Source organism: Equus caballus, chromosome 7 (genome assembly GCF_041296265.1).
Source record: "Equus caballus isolate H_3958 breed thoroughbred chromosome 7, TB-T2T, whole genome shotgun sequence".
Classification (NCBI taxonomy): domain Eukaryota; kingdom Metazoa; phylum Chordata; class Mammalia; order Perissodactyla; family Equidae; genus Equus; species Equus caballus.
The window spans coordinates 77,033,257-77,058,440 of NC_091690.1; the positions used below are offsets into that span (position 1 = coordinate 77,033,257).

General features: G+C 40.0%; 1 protein-coding gene and 1 pseudogene across 7 annotated transcripts; both read left to right on the forward strand.

Annotated features, from left to right (window-relative positions):
• Window positions 1-24,180, forward strand: LOC100054534 (E3 ubiquitin-protein ligase TRIM22). Of its 7 annotated transcripts, none has more exons than XM_070273318.1 (10): window positions 1-127; window positions 4,392-4,492; window positions 12,869-13,015; window positions 13,657-14,137; window positions 14,740-14,835; window positions 15,486-15,716; window positions 19,571-19,593; window positions 20,821-20,921; window positions 21,215-21,241; window positions 21,519-24,180. In XM_070273318.1, the coding sequence occupies exons 4-10, from the start codon at window positions 13,715-13,717 to the stop codon at window positions 22,148-22,150; spliced, it is 1,533 nt and encodes a 510-aa protein (XP_070129419.1). In that variant the 5' UTR covers window positions 1-127; window positions 4,392-4,492; window positions 12,869-13,015; window positions 13,657-13,714; the 3' UTR covers window positions 22,151-24,180. The 7 variants fall into 7 exon arrangements, with proteins under 7 accessions (XP_070129419.1, XP_023501628.1, XP_023501629.1 ...); XM_023645860.2 differs by lacking the exon at window positions 12,869-13,015 and adding an exon at window positions 9,101-9,200 and having other exon boundaries at window positions 2-127; XM_070273317.1 differs by lacking the exons at window positions 1-127; window positions 12,869-13,015 and adding exons at window positions 2,418-2,556; window positions 9,101-9,200.
• On the forward strand, window positions 4,889-5,682 carry LOC138925041 (E3 ubiquitin-protein ligase TRIM22-like; annotated as a pseudogene).
• Window positions 24,181-25,184: the final 1,004 nt, after the last annotated feature.

The window sequence follows — 25,184 nt, forward strand, 5'->3', positions numbered from 1 at the left end:
ACTTGCCTCCCCTGGATCACTTTGTGAAGATCAGGCCCTTGGTTTTTTGGGTGAATCCTGACCACATCTGCTACCGGCCTGCCTTCAAATCTCCAAGGAGACAGGGCTGCTCCGTTGGTGTATGAAGGTGAGTTGACTAGTTTGTAGAGGATGGAGATTGTGAGACTTCAGAGGAAAGAACTGAATTTGCTTGAGTGAGTTTAACTTGTGTTCAGGAAGCTGTTCTGAAGGCGGAAAAAGGCCCAGCTCACAGGTTTCCTGCTGAGAGTGCTGACTGAAGTGCAATCTGGGGGAGGGGTATTCTTAAAAGAAGGGAGGTTTGGAGAAGAGAAATTCTTTGTTTCTTTCATGGAGAGACTGTTATTTCTCCAAGCTCAGTTTATCTCTGTCTCCTCCTCGTTCTAGACTTTGGAAGTGTCCCTTGCTAAGCACAGCCAGACTCCTGGCTTTACCAGAGGTAGAAAGTCCCTTCCCCCAACAACAGGAGCACAGGCAAAGGGATCTTTGCATACTAGTGGTTTAATGCCTATCAGTGGAACAATCTAGTATTTCTGCATGACTCTGTAGATAAATTCTCATCACTTAGGTCTGTCTGTGCATAGGAACCATGACGAGTTACACCTAGCACCTCTTCACTTGTCTAGACACAGGAAATTGGTGAAGTTCCTTAAAATATTACTAAACTTTCTCATCCTTCTCTATCGGCCATATGTGCCACTAAGACACCAAATTCAGATGAGAGATCAGGAGCAAGAGGAGCGTGTAGGAAGAATGTCCAGTAGAGGTAACTTTTCTAACTTTAATAACAAAATGAGTAGCGTGATTGACGTTAATGATATAAACAGGGTTCAGAAGAAGAAGTATGCTAACAAGATCTTGAGACCCATGAGGGAAGGAAGTTAGAGTAAGGAATCCTCTGTATGTACTCTCCCTTGCTATAGAGTGTACAGCTGTACCCACCTTACTCAGGCATATGCAGGACACCAGTCAAATCTCTTTTCTCACTCTGACTTCCTCTCATGTGACCCAATCTTACGTTATCAAAGTTGACTTTGGAGATTATCTACTCTGCTACATATTCTTGCCCTCCGCTCAGCCATAAGTTAGTGTCAGGCACCTGACTTCTGAGCTCTTACAGTATGCCTCTGTCATGCCAGTTATCTCAGGAATTTAGAATTGAGTTTTTACTTTTCTCCTTCAGTGTTTTCTACGATTATAAGGAGTTTCTATTAAATAGTATTAGATGACTACCTGGCAAATAAAACATAGCATAATTTTGCTTCCCATTTTATTTAGGAAAAGTGACTCCTTCCATTTAACATCAGTAATTTGTGGCTTCATCATGCTTAAAGAAACCATTTTTCTTTTCAGTGACAAACTAAGAAAGTTCTGTCCATATCCTTATTGTTTAGACTTTTACATGGTTAATGTCTTTAATGTCTCTTTTTACTTGTTCTTAGCTGGCATCTGTGGAAGATTTTAAGCTCATATGTCAGAAAACCAGTGTGTGAGGTGCAATCACCTGACACCTATGTCAGCCAACTGACCTGGGAGTTCTATGAGGCAGACACCACTCATGTTCCCATATCTATCTCCCTGATTGCTGTGGAGCCCTTGGGACACTGCTTAGGTAGAGGTGGGGTCATTCTCCCTGTGAGAGGACTCTGTCTCTTCTGCCCCTGCCCTTCTGTGTCCAGTCTGGCAGCAGCTATTTTGACATAAGCTCCTTAGACCCCAAGTATCAAAATAATTTTCTAATCCTATGGCAGAAAGTATACCCTGCTCTTACCTGGATCAGAAAGTCTTGATGCATTGGTTAGATCTTGAACAGGATGAGAAATAATTTTAGTCCCCACCCCCCGGTTTGTGTCACAGCTTGACTCATAAAGAGAAGTAGGTATTATCATGTAATGTCTACCTCTGGTATAAAATCTACCTCTGATCTTGCTATTCATCAGAACCTGTTCTGGGCCATGGTCTCTGCAGCCAGGGGCTAACTGCATATGACCTTGGGACTATTTTCAGTATCTGTACAATTAGCTGGATTATAGTTCTACTTCACCTTCAGCCTCATTTTTACCAGGTTCCCTCATATATGAGGAACATGGCACAAAACATCTTTAGAAGGTCTAAATTCATCTCCATGCAGCCTTTATAGTTTTTCACTCCCTGTCAGAGCAAAGGTAAAATTTATTTGTTATCTCATGCTGGAGATCTTTCTTTTACCCTCAAACTTTGGAAAATACCAAGACATTAACATGTATTGAAATCCTCCCTTTTGTTTTTATTGCCTCATAGCCCCACTTGCCTGGAGCTCCAGAAAGAACTCTTCATACTAGACTGTGACCACAAAGCCATATTGAGTCCAGGGCAGAGAATAAGCATCACGCTGCTACCATTCTTTGATCCCCCGTCTGACTGACCACGAGCAGCAGTTTGCAATCTGGATGGTCATTTCCAAATATAAGACGTAATAAGACATAAACTGCCAGGTTCATGTAGCTTAGCAGGGGAATACTGGAAAGGAGACACAGCATGCCAGCATGGCTGACTCTGGTGAGTTCTCAGTGATAGATCTACAGTGGTACAGGAAACACTTATCCCTGTCATTTCAGCTTTATAAGAAGCCAAACTAGGTGAATGCATGTAAAACTACCATACATTAGATAAACCTATTGCTACAAAGAACTGATTACCTTGTGAAAATCCATGAACACTCCTTCCATTGGCCTCAGTTAAACACATCCTCTCAGCAATACTCAAGGATTGTTGATCTGGGTCTTATGTCTATATTTTCACGCCCATATTCTGACCATCTATTTATTCACATCAAATCAAAGGGTCCTGGGGGTGTTAGGAGGAAGGTGGGTAAAACTTTGTTGGGTAGGAGGGCTTATCACTCCTTAGAGAGTTGCCACAAAATATATGACATGAGTACTTAAATTTGAATTTCAGATAAACAACACACCATTTCTTAGTAGAAGGCTATCTTAAGTATTGCAGGGTGCATGCTTATACTGAAAAAAAAAATGTTATGTATCCAAAATTAAAATTTATCAATTTTTATTTTGTAAATCTAGCAATTCTATACTTGATACCTTTTCCTTCTTCTCCCAAGCATGTGATTAACATCATAAGAAGGTATGTGTGTGAGACCGGGTACTGTCAGTTTTGTGTGAAGACACAATTGTAGCCAGGAGTGTTATGAGATCAATCAGAATTTTTTAAAAAATCACAGAGCTGGGAAATTTGAGTATTACATTGTTTCAAATTGCTGAGCACAGACAAGAGTTGTCAATGGTAGGGAATTCGGGTGGTGGGAGCTCAGAGTCACAGAATTAGGGTCAATAGAAGCATAAGAAATGAAATGCTGCTGTATCAGAACTCCGTAACTTCACTCGTCTTAGCCAAACCTCAGTCTCTGCCTCAGCTCTTGTTTCCATATTTCTTAGGTACATGTCTTATCACAGGGAACAACCTGTCCTCTTTCTATCCCAGGGCCCCAAATTATTCACAAGGATAGCTCCTTTATATTCACTTTTCTTCCTGAGAATAGAAAAAATCAGATTTTTGGAGGGTTTTTTTTGGATTTCCAAAAATTAGACTCAAGTGTCTGGGATTAGCGGATTTTGACTTGGTGCTGATATTAATCTCTTCTTGCTCACGTACTTTAGCATCTTGTAGGAAAAATAGTTTTCTTATGTAAAAGTTGACTACCTATCTGGCAGTATCAAAGACTTCCCAAAAATGTGAAATTCAGACCACTATTAATTGAGTCATCATAACTTCCACTTTTCCAAATGAATGTAACGTGTCCTTTGAGAATGTGCCCTCAGATGGGAATCTCTGGGCATTCATACTGGGATAACAGTCTTTGGAGACCCTTCAGAGTTTCAACAGTGGAGTCCCACACATGATAACATTAACTCCCCAATAGCCAGGTTCTGAAGCTGCTCTACTGACCATCTTCCTGGGACCTCACATGTCTGGCCTCACCCTAGTCAAGCCACTGAGAGGGCAGTGATTTCTCCATGTATCAAATACTTTAGTTAGAGGCATCAGATACCTTTTAAAGGTACCATTATTTGATCTAATTTTATACTATTTTTAAAAGGTAGAGAGTATGGGGTTAACTTTTCCATTTTAGAAGGAATAGCCTGGAGTTTCTTTGAGGTGAAGATGTTCCCAAGATCACACAGAGGGTGAATGGAAAGGTAGACAAGAGTAGATTTCTACTCGGTACAGTGCCAGGGCTCTCCCTTCTTCCCCCTTAAAGATCCTCCATGAAGAGGATTTAAGTGCATCAATGAAGTGATAGGTGAGGGAGGCAGTGGTCTTGGAGACATAGAAGTTTGGAAGTGTGCAATGATCGATGTTTTTGTCCTCTCCAGGAGTGAGACCTGAACCTTGAAAGAGCCAAAAATGGTTTCCAAGACACTGAAGCATGCATTCCGAGTTCCAGATCTGACTGGGATGTTGCAAGTTCTTAAAGGTGATAAGAGCCAGGGGAATGGTGTGGGTGTGGGATTCTTGTAGTGTAAGAGTGAAATATGGAGGAGTGGATGTTGTTTCTAGAAGCGGGTGAAAAAGAAGTCGGACTGAGAAGAAAGAGAGCCACCCTGTGCTGAAGATGTGATCAGATGTAGTAGAGAATGTCCAGGTTTCTGCTTCGTCTTCTCATTTTCAAGTTCATAGCCTCACAGGGCTCCACTTCCCTGGACCCCCTCTAGAAAGAGGATAGGTATCAGTGTTTACTCCTTTGGTTCTGACAACATCATTGCAAGTTTTGTCTTTTCAGAGCTGACAGAGGGCCAATGCTACTGAGATAAGAATAAATTTAGGTCTTCAAATCTCCATGTTCCGATCCCTTTTCAGAAGTTGTGGTTACTAATAGGCCTCATGATCTTAGCTTCATGCATTCTTCTCCAAACATACATAATACAACAATCCTTAAGTGTCCTACTCATCTCTGACCCCTGAACACTAGTTCCTCCTACTCAGCTCCCAGCGGTCATCCTCCCAATGTCAAAAGACATACCCATTTTCCATCCCTCACCTGACCCTGTAATTTTTCCTGCAGCCAATGTGATGCTAAATCCAGTCAATGCTCTTTGAAGTATTGTCCTATCTGTGGATCAGACAAGTCAGAGTTGTGCACACTTTTACATTGAGGAATATATATCCATGTGATATTTCTGCATTTGACATCTTGGACTGCTAGTGTTTCTCCTCGGGGAAATATTGCTGGAAAGCAGATGTGTCTAGGAAGATTGCCTGCGTCGTGAGGGTATACCATAAAGCAAGAAACCTCAGTAGATATTAGATCTCTCGGTTTGGTTTTGACCCAAATGTAAATTAGACAAATGTTTAATCCAGATACAGACTCTATATGGCTACTGGGTTATAGGGTTACAGATTTAATTTGGGTACAATGCCTTTGTGGACTCTTCCACCTCAGACCTCAAGGTCTTGACTAGTTCCATAGCTGTTCTTCCCCATCAGGTTAGGGTTTTCCCAGACTATGAAGCAGAAATTGTCTCATGATTTTTTTTTTGTTTTGAGGAAGATTTGCCCTGAGCTAACATCTGCCAGCAATCTTCCTCTTTAATGAGGAAGATTGGCCCTGAGCCAACATCTGTTTTCATCTGCTTCCACCTTACATGTAAGATGCATGCCACAGCATGGCCTAACAAGGAATGCACAGATCTGCACCCCAGATCCGAGTCAGTGAACCTCGCACCACAGAAGTGGAGAATGCCAACACAAGCACTATGCCACCAGGCCGGTTCCCTAGACATTGTTTAATTTTTCCATGTCACAAACCATGGGTCACTCATCTAGTCCTCTAAATGTCACTTTTATCAGATTGCTTATCTATTATTTCAATACTTGGAACTTTCCAGCTCCTGTCACTTGGTTCAAACACAGCTTCTGAAACTTCATCTTCTCTCATTTGCTTCTTGTAGTGCCCCTTGCCCCGGGTTTCATCTCTACACCTGAACTCAGCTCCACAATTTCCACCATATCTTCTTTCGTGTCTCCGTTCTTTACTAGAGAACTTTTACACATCCTTGGGATGTAAGAGTGTCTGTTTTGAGTTAGGAGAGATGCTTATTTACCATTTATCCTTTTGTATAGTCTCAAAGAAAGATGTCTACTCCCTTAAGATGGTACAGTATTGATATAATATGTTGGCTCTGCCATTTCTCCATATTTCCCTTTATCACTGATCTGAAGAGACATGGCAAAGCCTGTCTGCCTCCATCCTTGTTATCTGCAACAGTCCATAAACACCCTCCACCCATCATCACCAACTAAGGAGTCTTTGACTGTATGTCCATAAGGTGCCCAGGATACATGGGATTCATCAGGGAGTCAAGGAAAGGAAAATGTAAACAATATAAGTATGCAGAGTGAAGATTATCCTGTCTCTTGTTTTACAAGATGTATAATGATGAATAAATTCAGGGTTCCTTTTTCCTAAAATACAAATTGGGATTCATAACTATATTTAACTCTTAGATCCTTGTGTAAAACTCAGTGCCTCTCAATGTAAGGAAGCTATTTAAGTGTCCTGCACGGTATAATAAATACTTTCTCTGATGATTACTGAAAAGTACACGCTGTGTCAATATCCCCTGCCACAGACTTGTGTCCTTCAGAGGAACCATAGTTGATACTACTGAAGTCTCATTTCTCAAGTTTCTGTACTCCACGGTCAAGACCACTCCAGTTCCAGTCTTCTTCTATAGAACTTTTTACACCAAGGCTGGGATGGTTTTTAAGGCATTTCATTGGAAACAGGTCTGAAAACTGCTAGATCAGGGGCTTCCCAAAATCTGTCCAGCAGAAGGAGCCATATCTAGGGACAGCTACTTTTATAAGGGACAGGCTTCTGATGTTTAGTCTGTTTCCCTGTGGTACAACACATGAGTATACACCATGTAGAAAATCTTATGCACTTTTCTTCTCTTTTTTAACCAGCTTCAAATGAGCATGAGGGATAGACTTACCCAGGATAGCAAAGCTACACATTTTCTTAGAGGATATGCGTTATAAACTAGGGAAGCCTGCTGCCCAGCACCCACATCAAGATATAGAAGTGTAATAACCTGACCCAGTGGAATAAAATAGAAAATACTTGGTCTGGGAATGGTATACACACTCATGCACACACACATACATAAGTATATATATATGATTGTCTATATAAATATATATATATATATATATATACACATAGGATATCATTATCACAGTTAACCTCATAATTGTCAAGTGAAGAAGGGATTCCTATCAGGTAGTTGAAAGAATAGATAAACTTATGAGATATTTCCCATGGTCCCACAGTTAAAGAGTGGACAAGGCAGGATTAGAACTAGATCTGGGTTCCTCAAGTACACGTGCCCTTGCTGTAGTATACTCCCCCAAAGAAATATAGAAACCAGATTCCCTATGATGTAGGGTAGGAGGAAGAATGCAGGGGATCCAGATCTGCAGAAGTTGCTGGGGGCATCATAGGAAAATCTCAGATGACAGGAAATAGAATGTTTGTAGTAGCCTCCTCATTCCTAGCACATAAGCACTGATCCAGATTAGTGTTGATTAAACTTTTTCTGTGAATTGCAATAATTAATGTTAAGAAGAAATTAAACCTCTTTATACATTACTACCTTTGCTGAGCTTTGAAACAGACTAGCCTGATTAAAGAATCACAGATTATTTCTTAATTTCATATTTTTGCATAATAAATATTTGTTTTAATCTTCAAATATCTCTATTTGAACTTACAGATAATTATCTGAGTACATAATTCTAATTTTTTTCTGTAAAGATTCTTTTTCACTTTGCTATATAATAGTCTGCTATCAGTCAAACTGTATTTTTTTAATTGTGGTAAGGACATTTAACACGAGATTAACATAAGTTTTTATCAGTTTGCTGTTCAATAGATTTAAAGTTTCAGTTAGCAAGATAAATAAGTCTTAGGGATCTACTCTACAACATTCTGCCTATACGGTTGTCCATAGCTTCAGGCCAGGCATAATTTCTAAAAATACATCATTAGATGCTTTTGTCATTGTGTGAATATACAGTGCACTTACACAAACCTAGATAGTAACCTACTACACACCTAGGCTCTATGGTAGTAATCTTATGGGACCACCATCATATGTTTGGTTAATCATTGACTGAAACGTTGTTATATGGTACATGACTTTAGTTAACAATACTGTTTTGTGCACATAATAAACTTTTCTTCACTAGAAAAGGTTTTATCATTTTCAAAGTTACTTAGCCTGTTTTTATCTTAATTACTGGAACAGCCTCTTTAATCTAAATGACTATACTAGGTACAAGTTGATTTGATATTCTTTTCTACTTCCACAGTAATTTTCTATCAATGGAGAACCTTTTCTGTATTTACCAAGATCAATCTTCATTCTCAGGTTGCTGATTCCCATTATTACTACAGTGATAGAGGAAGGGTCAGAACTTTGGTCATGGGCTCTGTCAGCAATGGTCAAGGTCAATGTTTCCCTTTCCTGGTCAGCCACACTCTTTCAAGTGAGCTGAAAGGCTACAGCAGTCCTCAGGAATGAAGGAAAGCCTGTTCTCCTGCAGTGGGACAGCAGGGCAGATGCTGCAGCACCGAGTGTTCCTGAAGTACAGGCTGGTGTCCCCGTGTCTTTTGGCATTTTTATTTCCAACTCTTTACCAACTTACTTAAAGGTAAGAGAAATAGAAATAATGGGCTACTTGGCCAATAATTGTCTGCTCTGTAGCAAAGGAGGTAGTGTATTCCCCTCTCATGACAGCTCATTTGTAAGAGCAGGTGTGTGTGTGTGAAATTCGATTGCCTAAGTAAGCCTAGTGCTCCAAAGATAGAATTACCTTGAAGAGCTTCGCGGACTAGAACTGAGAGAGGAATGAGAAAGCACTCATGGACTCATTTGGCTCAGGCACAAACCTTGTCATTTCCCAAGGGCCCTGTATGGAGGCCTCTCATTGGTCCATAGCTTCTCTTCTCCTTTTAAGTGCACTCTGCTAAGAATTTAACTTTCATTTTCGCTTGGCTCCTTGGGCTCTCTTCCTGAAGATCAGGACCCTGGTTTGCCGAGTGAATCCTGACCGTGTCTGCCGGTGGCCTGCCTTCACTCACCTCCGAGGAATCAGAACTTCTCCATTGGTGTCTGAAGGTTTGTTGAGTAGTTTGTAGAAGGCAGAGTTGGGGTGAGTTCAGAGTAAAAATCTAAATTTGCTTGGGTGAGTTTAATTTACGTACAGGGAGCTGTTCTGAAGCAGGATGAAGATCCAGGTCACAGGCTTCCTGCTGAAAGTGCTGACTGAAGTACAGTCTGGGATAAATGTGCCCTTAAAAGAAGGGAAATTTGGGGCCCGCCCAGTTACATAGTGGGTAAGTTCACCCACTCCACTTTATCAGCCTGGCGTTTGCAGTTTGGGATCCTGGGTGTGGACCTAGCACAGCTCCTCAAGCCACGCTGTGGTGGCATCCCACATAAAGTAGAGGAAGATTGGCACAGATGTTAGCTCAGTGACACTCTTCCTCAAGCAAAAAGAGGAGGGTTGGCAACAGATGTTGGCTCAAGGCCTATCTTCCTCACCAAAAACAAAAAAAAGGAAGAAGGGGAATTTGTAAAAGTGAAAAACTTTCTTTGTTTCATGGAGAGACTGTTATTTCTCCAAGCTGAATTTATCTCTGTCTCCTCCCTGATCTATAGTTTTGAATTGTACCTTGCTAAGGAGAGGCAGACTCCTGGCTTTACCAGAAGCAGAAAGTCCCTTCCCCCAACAACAGGAGCAGGCAGAGGGATCTTTGCATCCTAGCAGTTTAATGTCTATCAGTGGAGCAATCTAGTATTTCTGCATGACTCTATAGATAAATTCTCAGCTAGGCCTGTCTGTGCGTAGGAACCATGACAGAGTGACACCTGGCATGGATTCACTTGTCCAGACACAGGAAATTGGTGCAGTTCCTTTAAAAATCACTAACCTTGCTCATCCTTCTCCATGAGCCACATGTGTCACAAAGAAACAAAACTCAGATGAGAGATCAGGAGCAAGAGGAAAATGTAGGTAAAATGTCCAGAAGTAGTATCTTTTCCAACTTTAATAAACAAAAGGAGTTACTTGATTGATGTTAATGATATAAGAAGATGTCAGAAGAAGTAGTATGACAACAAGATCCTGAGACCCATGAGGGAAGGAAGTTAGAGTGTGGAAGTCTCTGTGTTCACTTTCACCTCCTGAAGAAGATACATCTACACCCATCTTTCTCAGGCATACGGAGGACACCAGTCAAATCCCTTTTCTCCCTCTGACTTCCCATCATGTGACCCAATCTTAATTTATCCAAGTTGACTTTGGAGATTGTCACCTCTTCTGCACATTCTTGGCCCCGCATCAGCCATAAGTCAGTGTCAGGCAACTGTCTTCTGATCTTGTACAGTACACCTTTGTCATGCCAGTTATCATGGGAATTTAGGATTGATTTGTTACTTTTCTGCTCCAATGTTTAATTTGTTGGGATTACAAGTTTATATTGACCAGTATTAGATGACTACTTGGCAAATAAAACATAGCAGTTTTATCTTTACATTTCATTTAGGAAAAGTGACTCTTTCCATTTAACATCAGTAATTTGCAGTTTCATCATGGTTACAGAAACAGTTTTTAGTTTCAGTGACAAAACAAGGAAATTCTGTCCATATCCTTATTGTTTGGAATTTTACATAGTTAATGTCTTTTTTCACTTGTTCTTAGCTGGCGTCTGTGGAACATTTTGAGTTTGTATTCTAATGAGCTCAGATGTCAGAAGACTGATGTGTAAGGTACAATCACCTGACACCTATATCAGCCAACCGACCTGGGAGTTCTATCAGTCAGACACCACTCATGTTCCCATATCTATCTCCCTGATTGCTGTTGAGCCCTTGGGACACTGCTTAGGTAGAGGTGGGGTCATCTTCCAAGGGAGAGGACTCTAGCTCCTCTGCACATTGCCCTTCTGTGTCCATTGTGGCAGCTGCCTTGACGTTAGCTCCTTGTAGCCCATTATGAAAATAATTTTCTAATCCCACTGTGGAGAGCATGCTCTGCTCCTTCCTGCACTATAGGCTCTTGATGCATTGGTTAGATCTTGAACAGGATGAGAAATAATTTTAGGCCTGCCCCCCATGTTTGCAACACAGCTTGAGTCATAAACAGGTGTAGGCATTATCATGTAATATCTACCCCTGGTGTGATAACTATCTCTGATCTTGCTATTCATCTAATTCTGATCTAAGCCATGGTCTCTGCAGCCAGGGTCTAACCGCATAAGACCTTTGAACTATTTTCAGTATCTGTACTATTAGCTGTATTATACTTCTACTTCACCTTCAGCCTCATTCTTTATCAGGTTCCCTTCATGTATGATGTGTGTTGCACAAGTAGATACGTTCAGAATGTCTAACTTTGTCTCCATGCAGCCTTTATAGCTTTTCCCTCCCTTGTGCATAGCAAAGGGAAAATTTATTGGTTGTCTCATGCGGGAGAGTTTTCTTTTACCGTCAAACTTTGGAAACTATCAAGATGTTAATATCTACTGAGATCTCCTCTTCATTGTTTATTGCCTCATAGCTCCATTTGCCTGGAGCTCCTGACAGAATTCCTAATCCTAGACGGTGGCCACAGGGCCATATTGAGCGCAGGGCAGAGAATAAGCATAACAGTGCTGCCATTCTGTGATCCCCCCTCTGACTGATTAGCAGCAGCAGTTTGCAATCTGGATGACCATTTCCATCTATGTGACCTAATAATACATAAATTGCCAGGTTCACATAGATTACCTGGGGGATACCGGACAGCAGTCACAGCATGCCTACATGGCTGCCTCTGGTGAGTTCTCAGTGATGGATATTAGAGTGGTACAGGAAGTGCTTTATCTCTGTCATCTCAGCTTTATAAGAAGCCAAACTAGGTGAATGTCTGTAAAACTAGGTTAGATAAGCCTAGGACTACAAAGCACTGATTACCTTGTGACAGCCCATGAGCATAGCTTCCAGAGCCCTAAAAGAGACATATTTGATTATAAGAGTCACATTCACTTGTGAAAAATGAAGTCTGTGCTTACCACTGGCTTTTAAGGTCTATATAAAGTCTTCCTAGTAGAAATTATTTTATACATCGGGCCATATACTTAAGGTCTTCCCAGCACAAATCACTTTATACACTGAGCCATTTATACCATCAAGGCAGCTGAACTTCCACTTTATTGTAACCCAGTAGGTTTCCTAGAAAGAAAGAAATAAAAAAAACTTACTAGGAGAAGTGTAAGCCAATATCATCTTTATAAGAAGAAAGAACTTGAACCTGATGGAAACCCTTTGTTCCCACATATCCAAATAAGTCGCAGTCCTATCCTTCTACCTTATCTTGTCTCTCACTCATTTGGTACTCTTCATTCCCTTCATCACCTTGTCCCTCAATGTGCATGCCTGCTAACTGATCTCCTCACTTCCACTTTGGATCGATCTAACATTTCACACCCCAAGTGCAGAGCTAAATATGCTAACATAATTCATCATCAATGATAATTTGTTGATTTATGTTGACAAAGATTTTGAGCCTTCTTTCTGAAGATTCAAATTCATTTCACCTGTGTTTTTATTGTTGCAGGTACAACATGTGTGACCCTTTGAGGATATCCATACCATCTCCCTCTCTACTATCCACATCCACACACACATTTAGGTTCTTATCAATGTCCTTGGCATATTTCCAGGTCAAGTTGAAAATCTCTCCATTTATAAACACAAGGCTCCCCAGAAACTCCAAACTAGTCTGCATTTCTTCACTTCCACAGGCCCCATTCTGGGTTTTAATTGAATCCGTGAAGTTTCCTTTGTTCGAGTTTGAAAAACTCTGTGGAGTAGGAGGAGCCAGACCTCTGAAGTAGGACCCCAAAGATTAGGTTCATTCCAACTCTGTGAATTGAAGATAAGTAACCTTTGTGAGTCACTCATTATCTCTATTTACACATCTGATAAAGGGTTTGATCTTCTCATGTACACATATACATTGTCATATGATTATATGAAAAATCACAAATGTATAGCAAGTGATGGCAATGGTTACATTATAAATAAGTTAGAGCAAGTTTTTCAGATATGAGAACAGGTCTAGAGAGAGTTCACTTAAGGATAAGTGAGAGTCATACTGATATCAGGGGCAGCATTCCATGCTGAGAGAAGACAGCAAGTGTGAAACCCCAGAGGCATAAGTGGTTTGGGGCTCTTACCGTTGAGGATGTGCTTTTGGCCTGGGAAAGAACAAGCGGGATAGATGGTGTGTCACACAAGGATCTTGGTAGAAAAGTCTTCAGATCATCCTTTCATTCAGTGAAAGTAAAGGAAAATACCAATCATTGCACAGATAAGGAGGGAATTTCTCCTATGGTTTGAATAGGAGTAAAGTGTTTGAAATTACTATAAAAAGTCCTTTTTACCAGGTCAACAAGCTTCTTTGTTTCTCTACCTTTTCTTTTTGTCCTTCAATATTTTGGTCTTGGCTTGTCCTTGGTTTCTATACAGCTGGTATCATTTTATTCTTAACTTTGTATTTTTGTCCCTTTCCACATTCCCAATCATGCAGAGATCTGTGAGTAGAGGAGCCTCAGAAGTCAGTCAAATAGGACAGGGGAGCATCTGTGATGGCTTCAGGAATCCTGGTGAACATAAAGGAGGAGGTGACCTGCCCCATCTGCCTGGAGCTCCTGACAGAACCCCTGAGCCTAGAATGTGGCCACAGCTTCTGCCAAGCCTGCATCACTGCAAAGAACAAAGAGTCCAAGATCGACCAAGGAGGAGAGGGCAGCTGCCCCGTGTGCAGAATCACTTACCAACCTGTTAACATGCGGCCTAATCGGCATGTGGCCAACATAGTGGAGAGGCTCAAGGAGGTCAAGTTGAGCCCAGAAGAGGGGCAGAAGAGAGATCTCTGTGTGCACCATGAAGAGAAACTCCGGCTCTTCTGTAAGAAGGATGGGAAGGTCATTTGCTGGCTTTGTGAGCGGTCTCAGGAGCACCGTCGTCACCAAACATTTCTCATGGACGAGGTTGCCCAGGAATATCAGGTAAGAGACCAGAATGGAGAAAAGAGAGGGCAGAGAGTGATACTTCATGAGAAATCTCCACACTTTGTATTCCACTTTAATGACCTTGTCACTATAGCCCTGAGGCCTGTGATGTCTTTTCTTCCTAAACTCACCTTCTGAGGCCTGAAAGCCATTTCTGTGCATTCCTTCCAATTACAAAAGGATAAGCCTACAATACAGACTCTTAACCAGAAGTAGATATATTTGTACCTTGTGCTAGTAGGTGGAGATTCGGTGCCCAAGAATAGCTCTCATTATCCCTTTGATAGGACGGTTAACAGAGGAACTGGGTGGATTGAGATATAAGTTCTTTCCTTCCCTTAGGGTCAAGTTTCTTCTTCTAGGACAAAGAGAATCAATCTTCTCTTGGAAAGGGAATGCTGACTTCCACCACCTGAGTCTTAAAGAACACATTCACCACCTCAGGTTTTCTTCCAAGTCATAGATTCTAAACAGCTGTTCTCACAGTTCCTGTAAACTCTAGTCTCTCTGGGGAACAGCCTGATTTCTTCCCCATTTATCCTATGATTTTATGCTGAGAAAGCCCAGTGCTTGACTCTGCTTTGGTTCCTCTCTTACAGAAGAAGCTTCAGGAAACTCTGCAGAGGCTAAGGGCGGCGCAGCGGGAAGCTGAGGAGTTGGAAGCTGACATCAGAGAAAAGAGAACTTCCTGGAAGGTAAGAGGAGACACTTCCTGAGGGAGTTAGAGTGAAATCTGGGCAGGACCTTGGGTGTCACTCCCAAGACACTCCCTTCCACTTTGTTTCCTGACAGATGATATGTCCAAAATTCATTTGATTAGTCCTCTTTATCCTTTCTGTGACAGGGTTGGGGGTTGAAAAGTGAACATGTCCCTAATGGACATGGATACCAGGAGGGAGGTATTTACTTAGATGGACTCTCCAATCAGGATGGCGAGTGAATTCTGTTTCTTTCCTGTCATGGTTTTGAGCCTTTGACTCTTCTGGGGGATGACTTTTGGCAATGGCTCTTGGTTCTGTCCTCAGTGTTCAACTTTGGGCAGAGTCTAGGGGTGGGAGTCAGGAGTAATGCAAGGAGGTTTGACTTTCCTGGACAGCTGTGTGAAAACTCAGCCACACCCAGGTATCCACTTTGGCTCAGAGTTGACCTCAATAACGCAGATTTGTGAGCATTATTTTGGAATATGCTGAAGAAAAAATATTAGGAAAATCAGCTTCTTCGAGCATTGCTCCCCTGCTTCTAAGTCACTTCCTTGTGAAAATTTCCCAAAGAAAATATTTCTTTTTTTGGCTCCCAATCTTTACCTAAGAGCCTGAGTATATTTCTCTCTTTCTCATTTCTGAAGAATCAAATACAAAACGAGAGACAAAGTGTCCAGGCTGAGTTTAACCAAATGAGAGGCATCCTGGACTCTGAGGAGAAGAAGGAGCTGCAAAAGCTGACGAGTGAGGAGGGAACTATTCTACAGAACCTGGCTAAGTCTGAGAAGGAGCTGGTGGAGCAGAGGCAGTTGATGACAACTCTCATCTCAGATGTGGAACGTCGGTTGCAGGGGTCAACACTGGAGATGCTGCAGGTAAGAATTGGGAAGAAGCCCTGGCCTCTGACATCTGGGAAGAATGAAGCCTAGTTTCCTTCTCCTCTCTATTGTTGTGTTCTTTCTGGTGATGTCATGAAGGTTCCTTGGGCCCTTCAGTATCCCTTCCCTGTTTGTATTTTAGAAGTTATAGGAGTAATTGAATGCTTGAATAACAGGGAAAAACATAATTTTTATTAATTTATCAGGTGCAGTGCAAACATTTTTCATTTGAAAGAAGATACTTCTTTTCCAGTGATATTCCATAGGCCCCTATTATCTGTGGTCTATATGAGGCATTTTTTAGGTGCCTCTTTATGAGCCAGCTTAGTTGCAGATGAACAAATGCACTTCGGATTCCAGGAGTTTTGTTTTTTCTCTCATAGAATGAGTTGAGTTTCTCCCACTTTTTCTTTATTTTTTGAAAAAAATTGTGAAGAACGGACCTTATTTATCTTTAAATATTCAATAGAAGTCACCAGGTAAGCTATCTCCCTTGGGCTTGTCTTTTTGGAAAGCTGTAAAATATGATTTTTCTATACATTAAGTTTATTTAGATTTTTTACAGTTCTTGAGTCAGGTTTTGGTAACTCATATCTCTGTAAGACTTTTTCCATTCTGTCTAAGTTGTCTGCTTTGTATTAATATAGTTAATCATAATAATCCTTTATAAACCTTCTGATTTCAACAGCACTCACCATAATGTTCCCTCTTTTATTCCTGATTTTGGTGATTTGTTTTTCACTTTTATTTTTGTGGTGAGTTTAGTAATGTTTGCTCAATTTTGTTGATGTTTTTCAAGAACAAACTTTATTATTTCATGATTTTTTATCTATTTTTTTAACCTTTAGATAGCATTTATTTCTGCTCCCATCTTTAATCTCTTCATTGTGTGTTTGTGTGTATATATGAAGGTATGCCTGTGTGTGTGTGTTGGGTTTAGTTTGCTGTTCCTTTTCTGTTTTTTTTTAAAGTGGATCTTAGATCAGTGATTTGAAACTGTCTTTTTTGATATAGTGTTTAACTATAAACGCAGTGCTCTAGTTGTATTTTATACATTTTGATTATTTAGTTTTTATTTTCACTCAGTTCAACTTTGTTGTTTTTCTGTTAACCCTTGGGACGCTTGAAAGTGTTTTGTTTAGAAAATATTTAGTGATTTCTTAATTTTTCTTCTACTGTGGATTTCAAATTTAATTCCTCAGAAATCAGAGAACATATATTTTATTACTTCAATCTTTTAAATATATTGAACTATTTTATTGTTGTTGTTAGTGAGGAAGATTGGCTTTGAGCTAGCATCTGTGCCAATATTCCTCTGTTGTTTGTATGTGGAACGCCACTACAGCATGGCTTGATGAGTTGTCTGTAGGTTCATGCCCGGAATCCAAACTTGTGAACCCCAGGACTGCTGAAGCAGAGCACGTGAACTTAACCACTATGCCACTGGGCCAGCCCATATAGAGCTTTTTTATGACTTAAAATATTGTATGTAGAATTTTTTCTATGTGAATTTGAGAGAATGTATATTCTGCCTTCATTGCGTGAAATAGTTTGAAAGATGTCAATTCCAGTAAGTTGGTTGAGACTATAGTCTGTGTCTTCTAATTTTTCATAGTTTTTATACAAGCAATTCTCTTAGGTATTGAGAAGGAGAAGTATTGAAATCTCTATCTGTTATTATTTAATTGTCTGTTTTTCTTTTCTATTTCATTTTGTGTATTTTGAAGCTCTGTTGTTCGGTGTATGCACATTTATTATTGTTATGTCTTCTTGATGCACTTGACCTTTTATCATTATGAAATTCCCTTCTCATTGTCTCATAATATTTACTTTCTTAAAGTCTATTTAGTCTAATTTAATATACACACAAGCAATTTTATGGTTACTACTTTATGGTATATATTTTACTATATTTTTACATTTTCCCTTATTCCTGTCTTTGAATCCAAAATATGTCTCTTGCAGATAGCAATAATTGAATCTTGCTTTTGATCCAGTCCTACAACCTCTGCCTTTTCATTGGAGTATTCAGACCAGGATATTTAATGCAATTATTGATACTGTTGTGTTTAAAGTCTGGAGTTTGCTATTTGCTTTCTATGTGTCTCCAGATTTTATTCTTCCCTCTCTCCTTAACTTGTTTCCTTTGTGCATTTTTTTGGTATTTTCCTAGTGTTTGCTTTGGTGCTTATAATATGCATCCTATCCTATCATGACATACTTCAGAGTAAAACAAACTTAGTTGCAGTAAAACATAGGAATTTGCCTCCCACACAGCTTAATTGCCTTCTAGCAACAATGCAGTGATGCTGTTAGTATGGGTACCTGATCCAGCTCAGAAAATGCCATGCAGATCTCAGAGTTTTTTGCGATAACTGGGAAGAGAAGGTATCTTTTCTTCTGACGTTTATATCAGAGATGAATATTTCCTTCATGAACTGAAAATAAAGTCAATATAAAGAGAATAAATAGAGCTTAGAGAAAGACATAGACTAGATCCTGATGACGACATTTGAGCTTCAAAATTAACTTTGTCTAAATCTATAACTGCCCCCCAAAATCCCTTTCTCTAGTTCATCTAGTTTTATTTGGCTTTTGTCATATTACAACAAAAAAACCCTAACACAGAGACCAAAACCATTTTCATGGCATGTGTAGACCCAGACCTTGGCCTAGTTTTTGATGACATAGAGGAAGTAAGCCTTAGGTAAAAGAGACCAAATACATTGGTACATATCTGTTCAAATAAATAAAGCAATATCTGTGTGGCTGGCCCTGTAGCCGAGTAGTTAAGTTTGGTGCACACTGCATCGGCAGCCCAGATTTGTGGGATTGGACCCTGGGCATGGACCTATACCACTCATCAGCATGCTGTGGCAGCAACCCACATAGAAAATAGAGGAAATTGGCACAGATGTTAATTCAGAGTTAATCTTCCTCAGCAAACAAACAACAAAAACAGACAAAAATATCTGTGATAATAAGGAAGATTAGATGGCTAGAACTCCTAAGGATGTGTATTAAACCAGCTTGGTGGAGACTGATGTGCAGGGTAAATATTGTAGTTTTTACCACAGTGACCAAGTGTATATTAGTAACATTATGGACAATGACGTATAAGAGAGGAGACAATTTGGCTGATGAATAGAAAGTTACCTATTAGATATCCTAAGTCACTGTCTCCTGTGGCTTTTTTCTACTGACTATATTAACCCGCATTTCAGAGGCAAAATTGAGTAAGAATAAACAGTTGGGAATCAACTGCACATGTGTGTGTTGAATTGAAGGGAGTAGATGAGGTCACTTTTAGATCGTGTATAAAATGAGAAAAGAGTCATTTGAGAAATGCCTGCAGTAATACATTTGTTTTCTTGTCCCCTCAGCAAAATCCATGCAAACTTCTTGAGGAATATTATGATTATTTATCATAATATATATCATCGTTGATCCTCAAAACCCTGCATAACACTTGACAATTATATCACTTTACATTTCCATTGAATAAATGGAAAAACGATGGATTATTCAAATCATCTCATGAGGAGCCTTATGCATTTAGGAAGAAAATTATGGATCTCTTGCTTTCCTCATAAATATGTCTCATCTCCAGAATCTGGAAACCTCATGCTGCACTTCCACCAGGGTAAAACCAGATTCTAACTTTAAGGAAATGTGACAGCCTCTCAAGAGCCTTCAGGAATGATTGCTCTGGGTGTTTTCTTCACTTTTTGGCCCTCACATTGGGACCATCTCTATTCCCACCACATCAAGTGTTGGTGGAGATGTGATGAAGATTTGTAAGTGGGGAGAGTGTATCACTTCTTGACTCATGTTTCCTCTTTTCTCCCTAGGATGTGAGTGGCATCATGAAAAGGTATGTGAGGGAGACCAGAGATGGTCCTTTCTTGCTGTGAAGAGAGGTTTAAAACCATTAGAATTATCTGATGTTCAAATAGGATTACATAATGCTCAGGGAAAGAAAATTTGGGTGGAGTTTTATTGTAAATTTCTGTTCGTAAATCATGGCTTGAGTGTTCTCTAACTACTGAGAATGTACCAGATCCTGTGGTAGGGAATTTAGGTGGTGAGAAGTTGCAGAGTTTGGGTCAGTAGTAGTGTTACGGAGAAGGTATTGCAGTATGAGACCCCTGTGACTTTCTAAATTTTTCACCTTGCATGTATGTATCTCACTCAGGTTCCCATATTTCCTAGACACTTGACCTCTCCTGAGAAACTCCTGTCTTCCCTATTTTCCAAGCACCTAGAATAGGAGACACCTCTTTTATATTTAAAATTCTGCCCTTGGAATTAAAGAGACCAAATCCTTCTATATGGTTCTGTTTAGATTTCCAAAAACAGATTTGAATCTCAAAGAATCTTTTGGCCCGGGTGCAAACAATTGATCTGTCTTGGTCCCATACTTTGGAAGCCAGATGGAAAGGCATCATCCTCGTGTGTAAATTTGCACACCTACATGGCAGCATCAGGCTCTTTCCAGACATATGAAATTTAGACCACTATTAGTTTGATGTTCATTTAGTTTGGTTTCCAAGTGTTTGTAATTGTTCCCTGAGAACCTGAAATCTCAGATGCCATTCCAAGGGCCTCCATACTAGGGAGCAGACCATGAAGATCTTCGTCTCTAGACAGCATTCCCCCACTTGATACGTTTCAAGCACCCAGTAACCATGTTCTGCAACCTCATTTTCTGGGCATGTCCTTGGGAAGCCACATCCATGCAGTTGCTTTTCCACACATTAATCTTTTTTAAGTAACAATATTTTTTTTTGTCTGTTAGATCTATTCATTCATATCATTTCATATCATTTCTAGGAAGTAGGGAGGGAGAGGTTAATGATATTATTTGAAAGGAAGAATCTGTTCCTGAGAGGTCAAGATCTTCCCAAGGTCACACAGAGAGTAAATGAGAAGGTGCACATAACACATTTTTTCTGCTTCCCAGGTCGGTACTCTACTATCTCCTTTCTCAGACCCTCAGGAAAGAAGGTTCAAGTGAATCAGTGGGTAAAAAGATAGGAAGTCAATGGTTTTAGAGGGACAAAATGTCAGAGATGTGTGTGTCAACTTTTGTCATCCCTAGGAGTGAGACCTTGACTCTGAGGAAGCCAAAACCTCTTCCTATGAAACAAAGGAGAGTGTTCCGAGCTCCTGATCCAAGAGGAATCTTGAGAGTGTTTAATGGTGAGGAATGCTAGAGCAAGTGGGTGGCTGTGGGAATCTTGTGACAGCAGGGATAAATGGGGAAGACGGTACAATTTCTAGGTGTGGATAGAAGAGACAAACAAGGATGGATATCATGTGCTGATTATATGGTCAAATTTAATGGAGAGTGGCCAAGTGTTTGGTTCATCCTCTCATTCATCAGTTCACTATCTTAACATAGTCCTCAATCCTTCCCTTAACGTGGAGAGGAGATAGTTTTCAGTGCTGAATCCTTTCCTTATATTTAATATTACTGATTTTTGTAATTTCAGAGCTCACAGACATGCGGCGCTACTGGGGTAAGTAGAATTCACAGTATCATCATGCTACCCTGTTCTCTTCATTTTCAGACTGTGCATTTTCTAGTAGATCTCATGTTTAACAGCCACATTTCCCCTCTAACACAGACATATATATTATGTTTCTGCAGTGTTATATATCTCCCCAAGGAGAAAACAAAGTTCTTCCCAATTCCCACTCAAGTTATTTTCAAGATCCCTCTCACAGTGTCATACATTTATGACGTATGATAAAGCTACATCATATGTCTAACTCAACTTTGTAATTTTTCTACAGTTCACATGACACTGGATCCTGTCAAGTCTAAATCAACTGTTTCCATTTCTGCGTACCGGGGACAAGTGAAACCAAACATACAAGCGCATTGGGGTTACAATTATGATCCTTATGGTTTTCAAGTGACACCAACGGAAAATACATATGAGAACGGAAATGATGATGATTGTGGTTTTCTGGGCTCCCTGGTTATCAATTCAGGGAAACATTACTGGGAGGTAGATGTGTCAGGGAAAACTGCCTGGATCCTGGGGGTATACAGTAGAATATATTCTGGATTCAACTTGAAGGTTTCATCTAAACAAGGTAAAAATTATCAAAATAGTTACACTAGATATCAACCTAAACATGGTTACTGGGTTATAGGGTTACGGAATCACTCTGAATATAATGCTTTTGAGAACTCTTCCTCCTCAGATCCCTTGATCTTAACCCTTTCCCTGACTGTTCCTCCCCTTCGTGTTGGAATTTTCCTAGACTATAAGGCTGGCACTGTCTCATTTTTCAATGTCACAAACTACGGGTTTCTCATCTATAAATTCTCTTCATGTCATTTTTCTCAGGAAGTTTTCCCATATTTCAATTGTATGACATGTGGTGCCCCCATGACTGTGTGCTTGCCAAGCTCTTGAACCTTCTTACAATGTCACTCAGGTTGTAGTGCCTCTTGGTTTGGGTGCATCTAAGACATTCATCTTATTTGCTCTGTTCTCATCATCTTTTCCTCACTGCCTTCCTTTTGTCCATTTGAACGTGCCTCCTTCACCAATAGGATGTACAGTTTGCATTGTATCTTATTTTTCCCAATATCATGTTGGCACTAGGAGATAGTTTTAACTCATTTTAATACTCTCAAGGAAAAATGACTGATGCCTCCTAAAGAAAAATAAGTATTGAGTAATACCTCTGACAAATTTGACTGCTTAACTTCCTCTACCACTGATTGAGAAGATGTGGGAAAGCTTTTCAACAATTTTGACATTATCAAAGACCTTGCATATGAGTTATCTGCAAAAGAATGAGTCCGTAGTGATGTGTTGGTTTACCCACGGTGCCCCTTGTTCATCAAGGACATAAGGAGAAAATATAATAAATACTATGTACTAAGAGTGGAAGTTTTATGTCCAGAGTGTCTGAGTTCAAGTCCTGTCTCTCCATATACTAGCAGTGTAAACTTAAATGATATACTTAAGTCCTGTGTTTATTTTCTTAGAATAATCTTGATATAAGAACTGCACCATACTTAGGTCATTGTGAGTAGATAAATGTCATTAAGTATAAAGCACTTGTGTGTCTATCTTAATAATTAATACTTGCTATATTAATTGCTGAAAATTATGGGCTCTGTCAGTGTCTCATGAAACAGGTTTGTGTTTTCAGGGACACTAGGATTCTTTTCACCGAAGTCTCGTTTTTCAGGTCCCAGATACCAGTGTATTGCTGTCAAGACTACTCCAGCTCTGCCTGTGATACATAAGCGTATGTGTGGGTGTGTTTGTATCACAGTTAGAATTTTATCATAATTCTGGTGTTACTACATAATGGCCGTTATCAAGTAAACTAAAATCTATAGGATTCTGTTTCTTAGTTGTAAAAAAATATGAACTTTACTGAATGCAATATTATAAAAATTAAAGAAATGAATGTTTTCAGTAACTTCCAGCATTTCCAGTACATAATCAATAATCCAACATGGTGTCTATCATTTTTGCCACCTTCTCACTGTAACTGTAATGAATGATTTTAAGAACTCATATTAGTTTACTTTCAACATTATTATCCTTGACTTTTTTAACGAAATACAGTAACTTAAAGGATTATAATTGTTTTAAATTTTAGCTTATTTTAAATAAGTGTTTCTACTTAGCCTCATGGTCTTTCTTTCATTTCTTTTTTTCTGCATTAATTCTGTGTTACAGAATCGAATTTCAATTTGGGCTCTCTTTACCCAACTTTAAAAAGTTATTATTCACAATGATACAGTAAGAGTGAGATGTACAATTGTGGAATTTCTTAAGATAGGTGTAGATATTTTCTGTACCCTGGTCAGCCTTAATTTTGCAGTGAAGTGAAAGTTCACAGGATTATGGGGAAAGCCTGTTCTCCACCTTCAGTGAGATAGGAGGGGAATTATTTCTGCAATGGAAGTTCATTCAGGACGTGTTGGGAACCCCCATGTGTTTTGATATTTTTATTCAAAACTCTTCCCCCAACAAAGTTCAGAGTTTAAAAAAAAACCAAGGAGTGCACTGATTGGTCAAGTGGTATCTGCTCTCATCCCTGCTTGTCCCCAGGAATTCCCAACTTCCTCATCTTTGGATGACCTTTTGAGATAAGCAATTCCAAGGTGAATACGTCCAGTATATGTTTGTGTATGTGTTTCTCTGTATGTACACATCCATATCTCCGTGCTCATCACCAGAATATTGAGGATGTTGATCTTCTAAATTTTCCCTTTGACCTTTGCTATCCTGTCACCCCATTGTTACAATGACTGAGGCTGTCACTAGCTAGCTAATATCTGTGCTCTGCAATTATTGCAAAAGGAATCTACAGGGACATTCACATCTTCTCATTTACTGGAACGCCCAGTCCTCCAGTTCTGGATGAAGTAACTTCTTACAAGGAAATAAAGACCTGAATTGTCATATACAACCAAAAAGATCTGCATATTAAGTGGCTCTACTTTTTTTTTTTTTTTAAGATTTTATTTTTCCTTTTTCTCCCCAAAGCCCCCTGGTACAAAATTGTGTATTTTTAGTTGTGGGTCCTTCTAGTTGTGGCATGTGGGACACCACCTCAGCATGGCTTGATGAGCAGTGCTATGTCCTCGCCCAGGATTCCAACCAGTGGAACCCTTGTCTGCCACGGTGGAGCACACTAACTTAACCACTCAGCCACAGAGCCGGCCCCTGAATGGCTCTACTTTTTAACAGAGGCTCATGGTCCTAAAATGAAGCCCTTTGGTGAAGAGAATATGGAAATTTTAAATTGCTCCCCGTTGCACTCTGTCTTCTCAGTAAACAACCAGAGAAGGTATCCTGGACTCAAAAAGTTGGGTGGGAATTAAGTGTGGACTTGCAATGTGCAGATCCATTCTAGGGCTATTCTCTCCCAATAACCTCTGAACCACTGAGCAACAATCACTCCATCTGGTAATTCTGTGCTGGGCCATCAATGAAGTAGATGTGCACCATAGTGAAAAGTTTGAGTGCACTGAGGAGAATCTCAGGAAATAAGGAAGCTTCAACCTGCAGGATCATCCATAGACAATATGCATGCAGGAGTATCAAGTAGCATGCAACTGTGGTCAGTAGCCTCTCAATCTGGGGACTTAACATCTTCATTGCAATAAACACATAACCTGTGTTCATTAACATGGGGTTCCAATGACCTTCTATTTCGCTCGATGATGATGCTATACAATCTCTTCATCCTGTGCTAATCTCTCCATGGTGTCCAAATCTGGGTTTGTTCTCACTCTCATCACCTACAGCTGGTACTCCCCTCTGCTGTGCTTTGTACCCTCCCAACTCAGGTAACTCTCATTTATTTCCTGGGGGTGGGAAGTGAGGCAATTGTTTTACTCCTCAGAAGCACTTTGAAACTAACCTGTACAAGTACATTCCTAGATACTGTAATAGTCAGGGTTCTTCAGAGAAACAG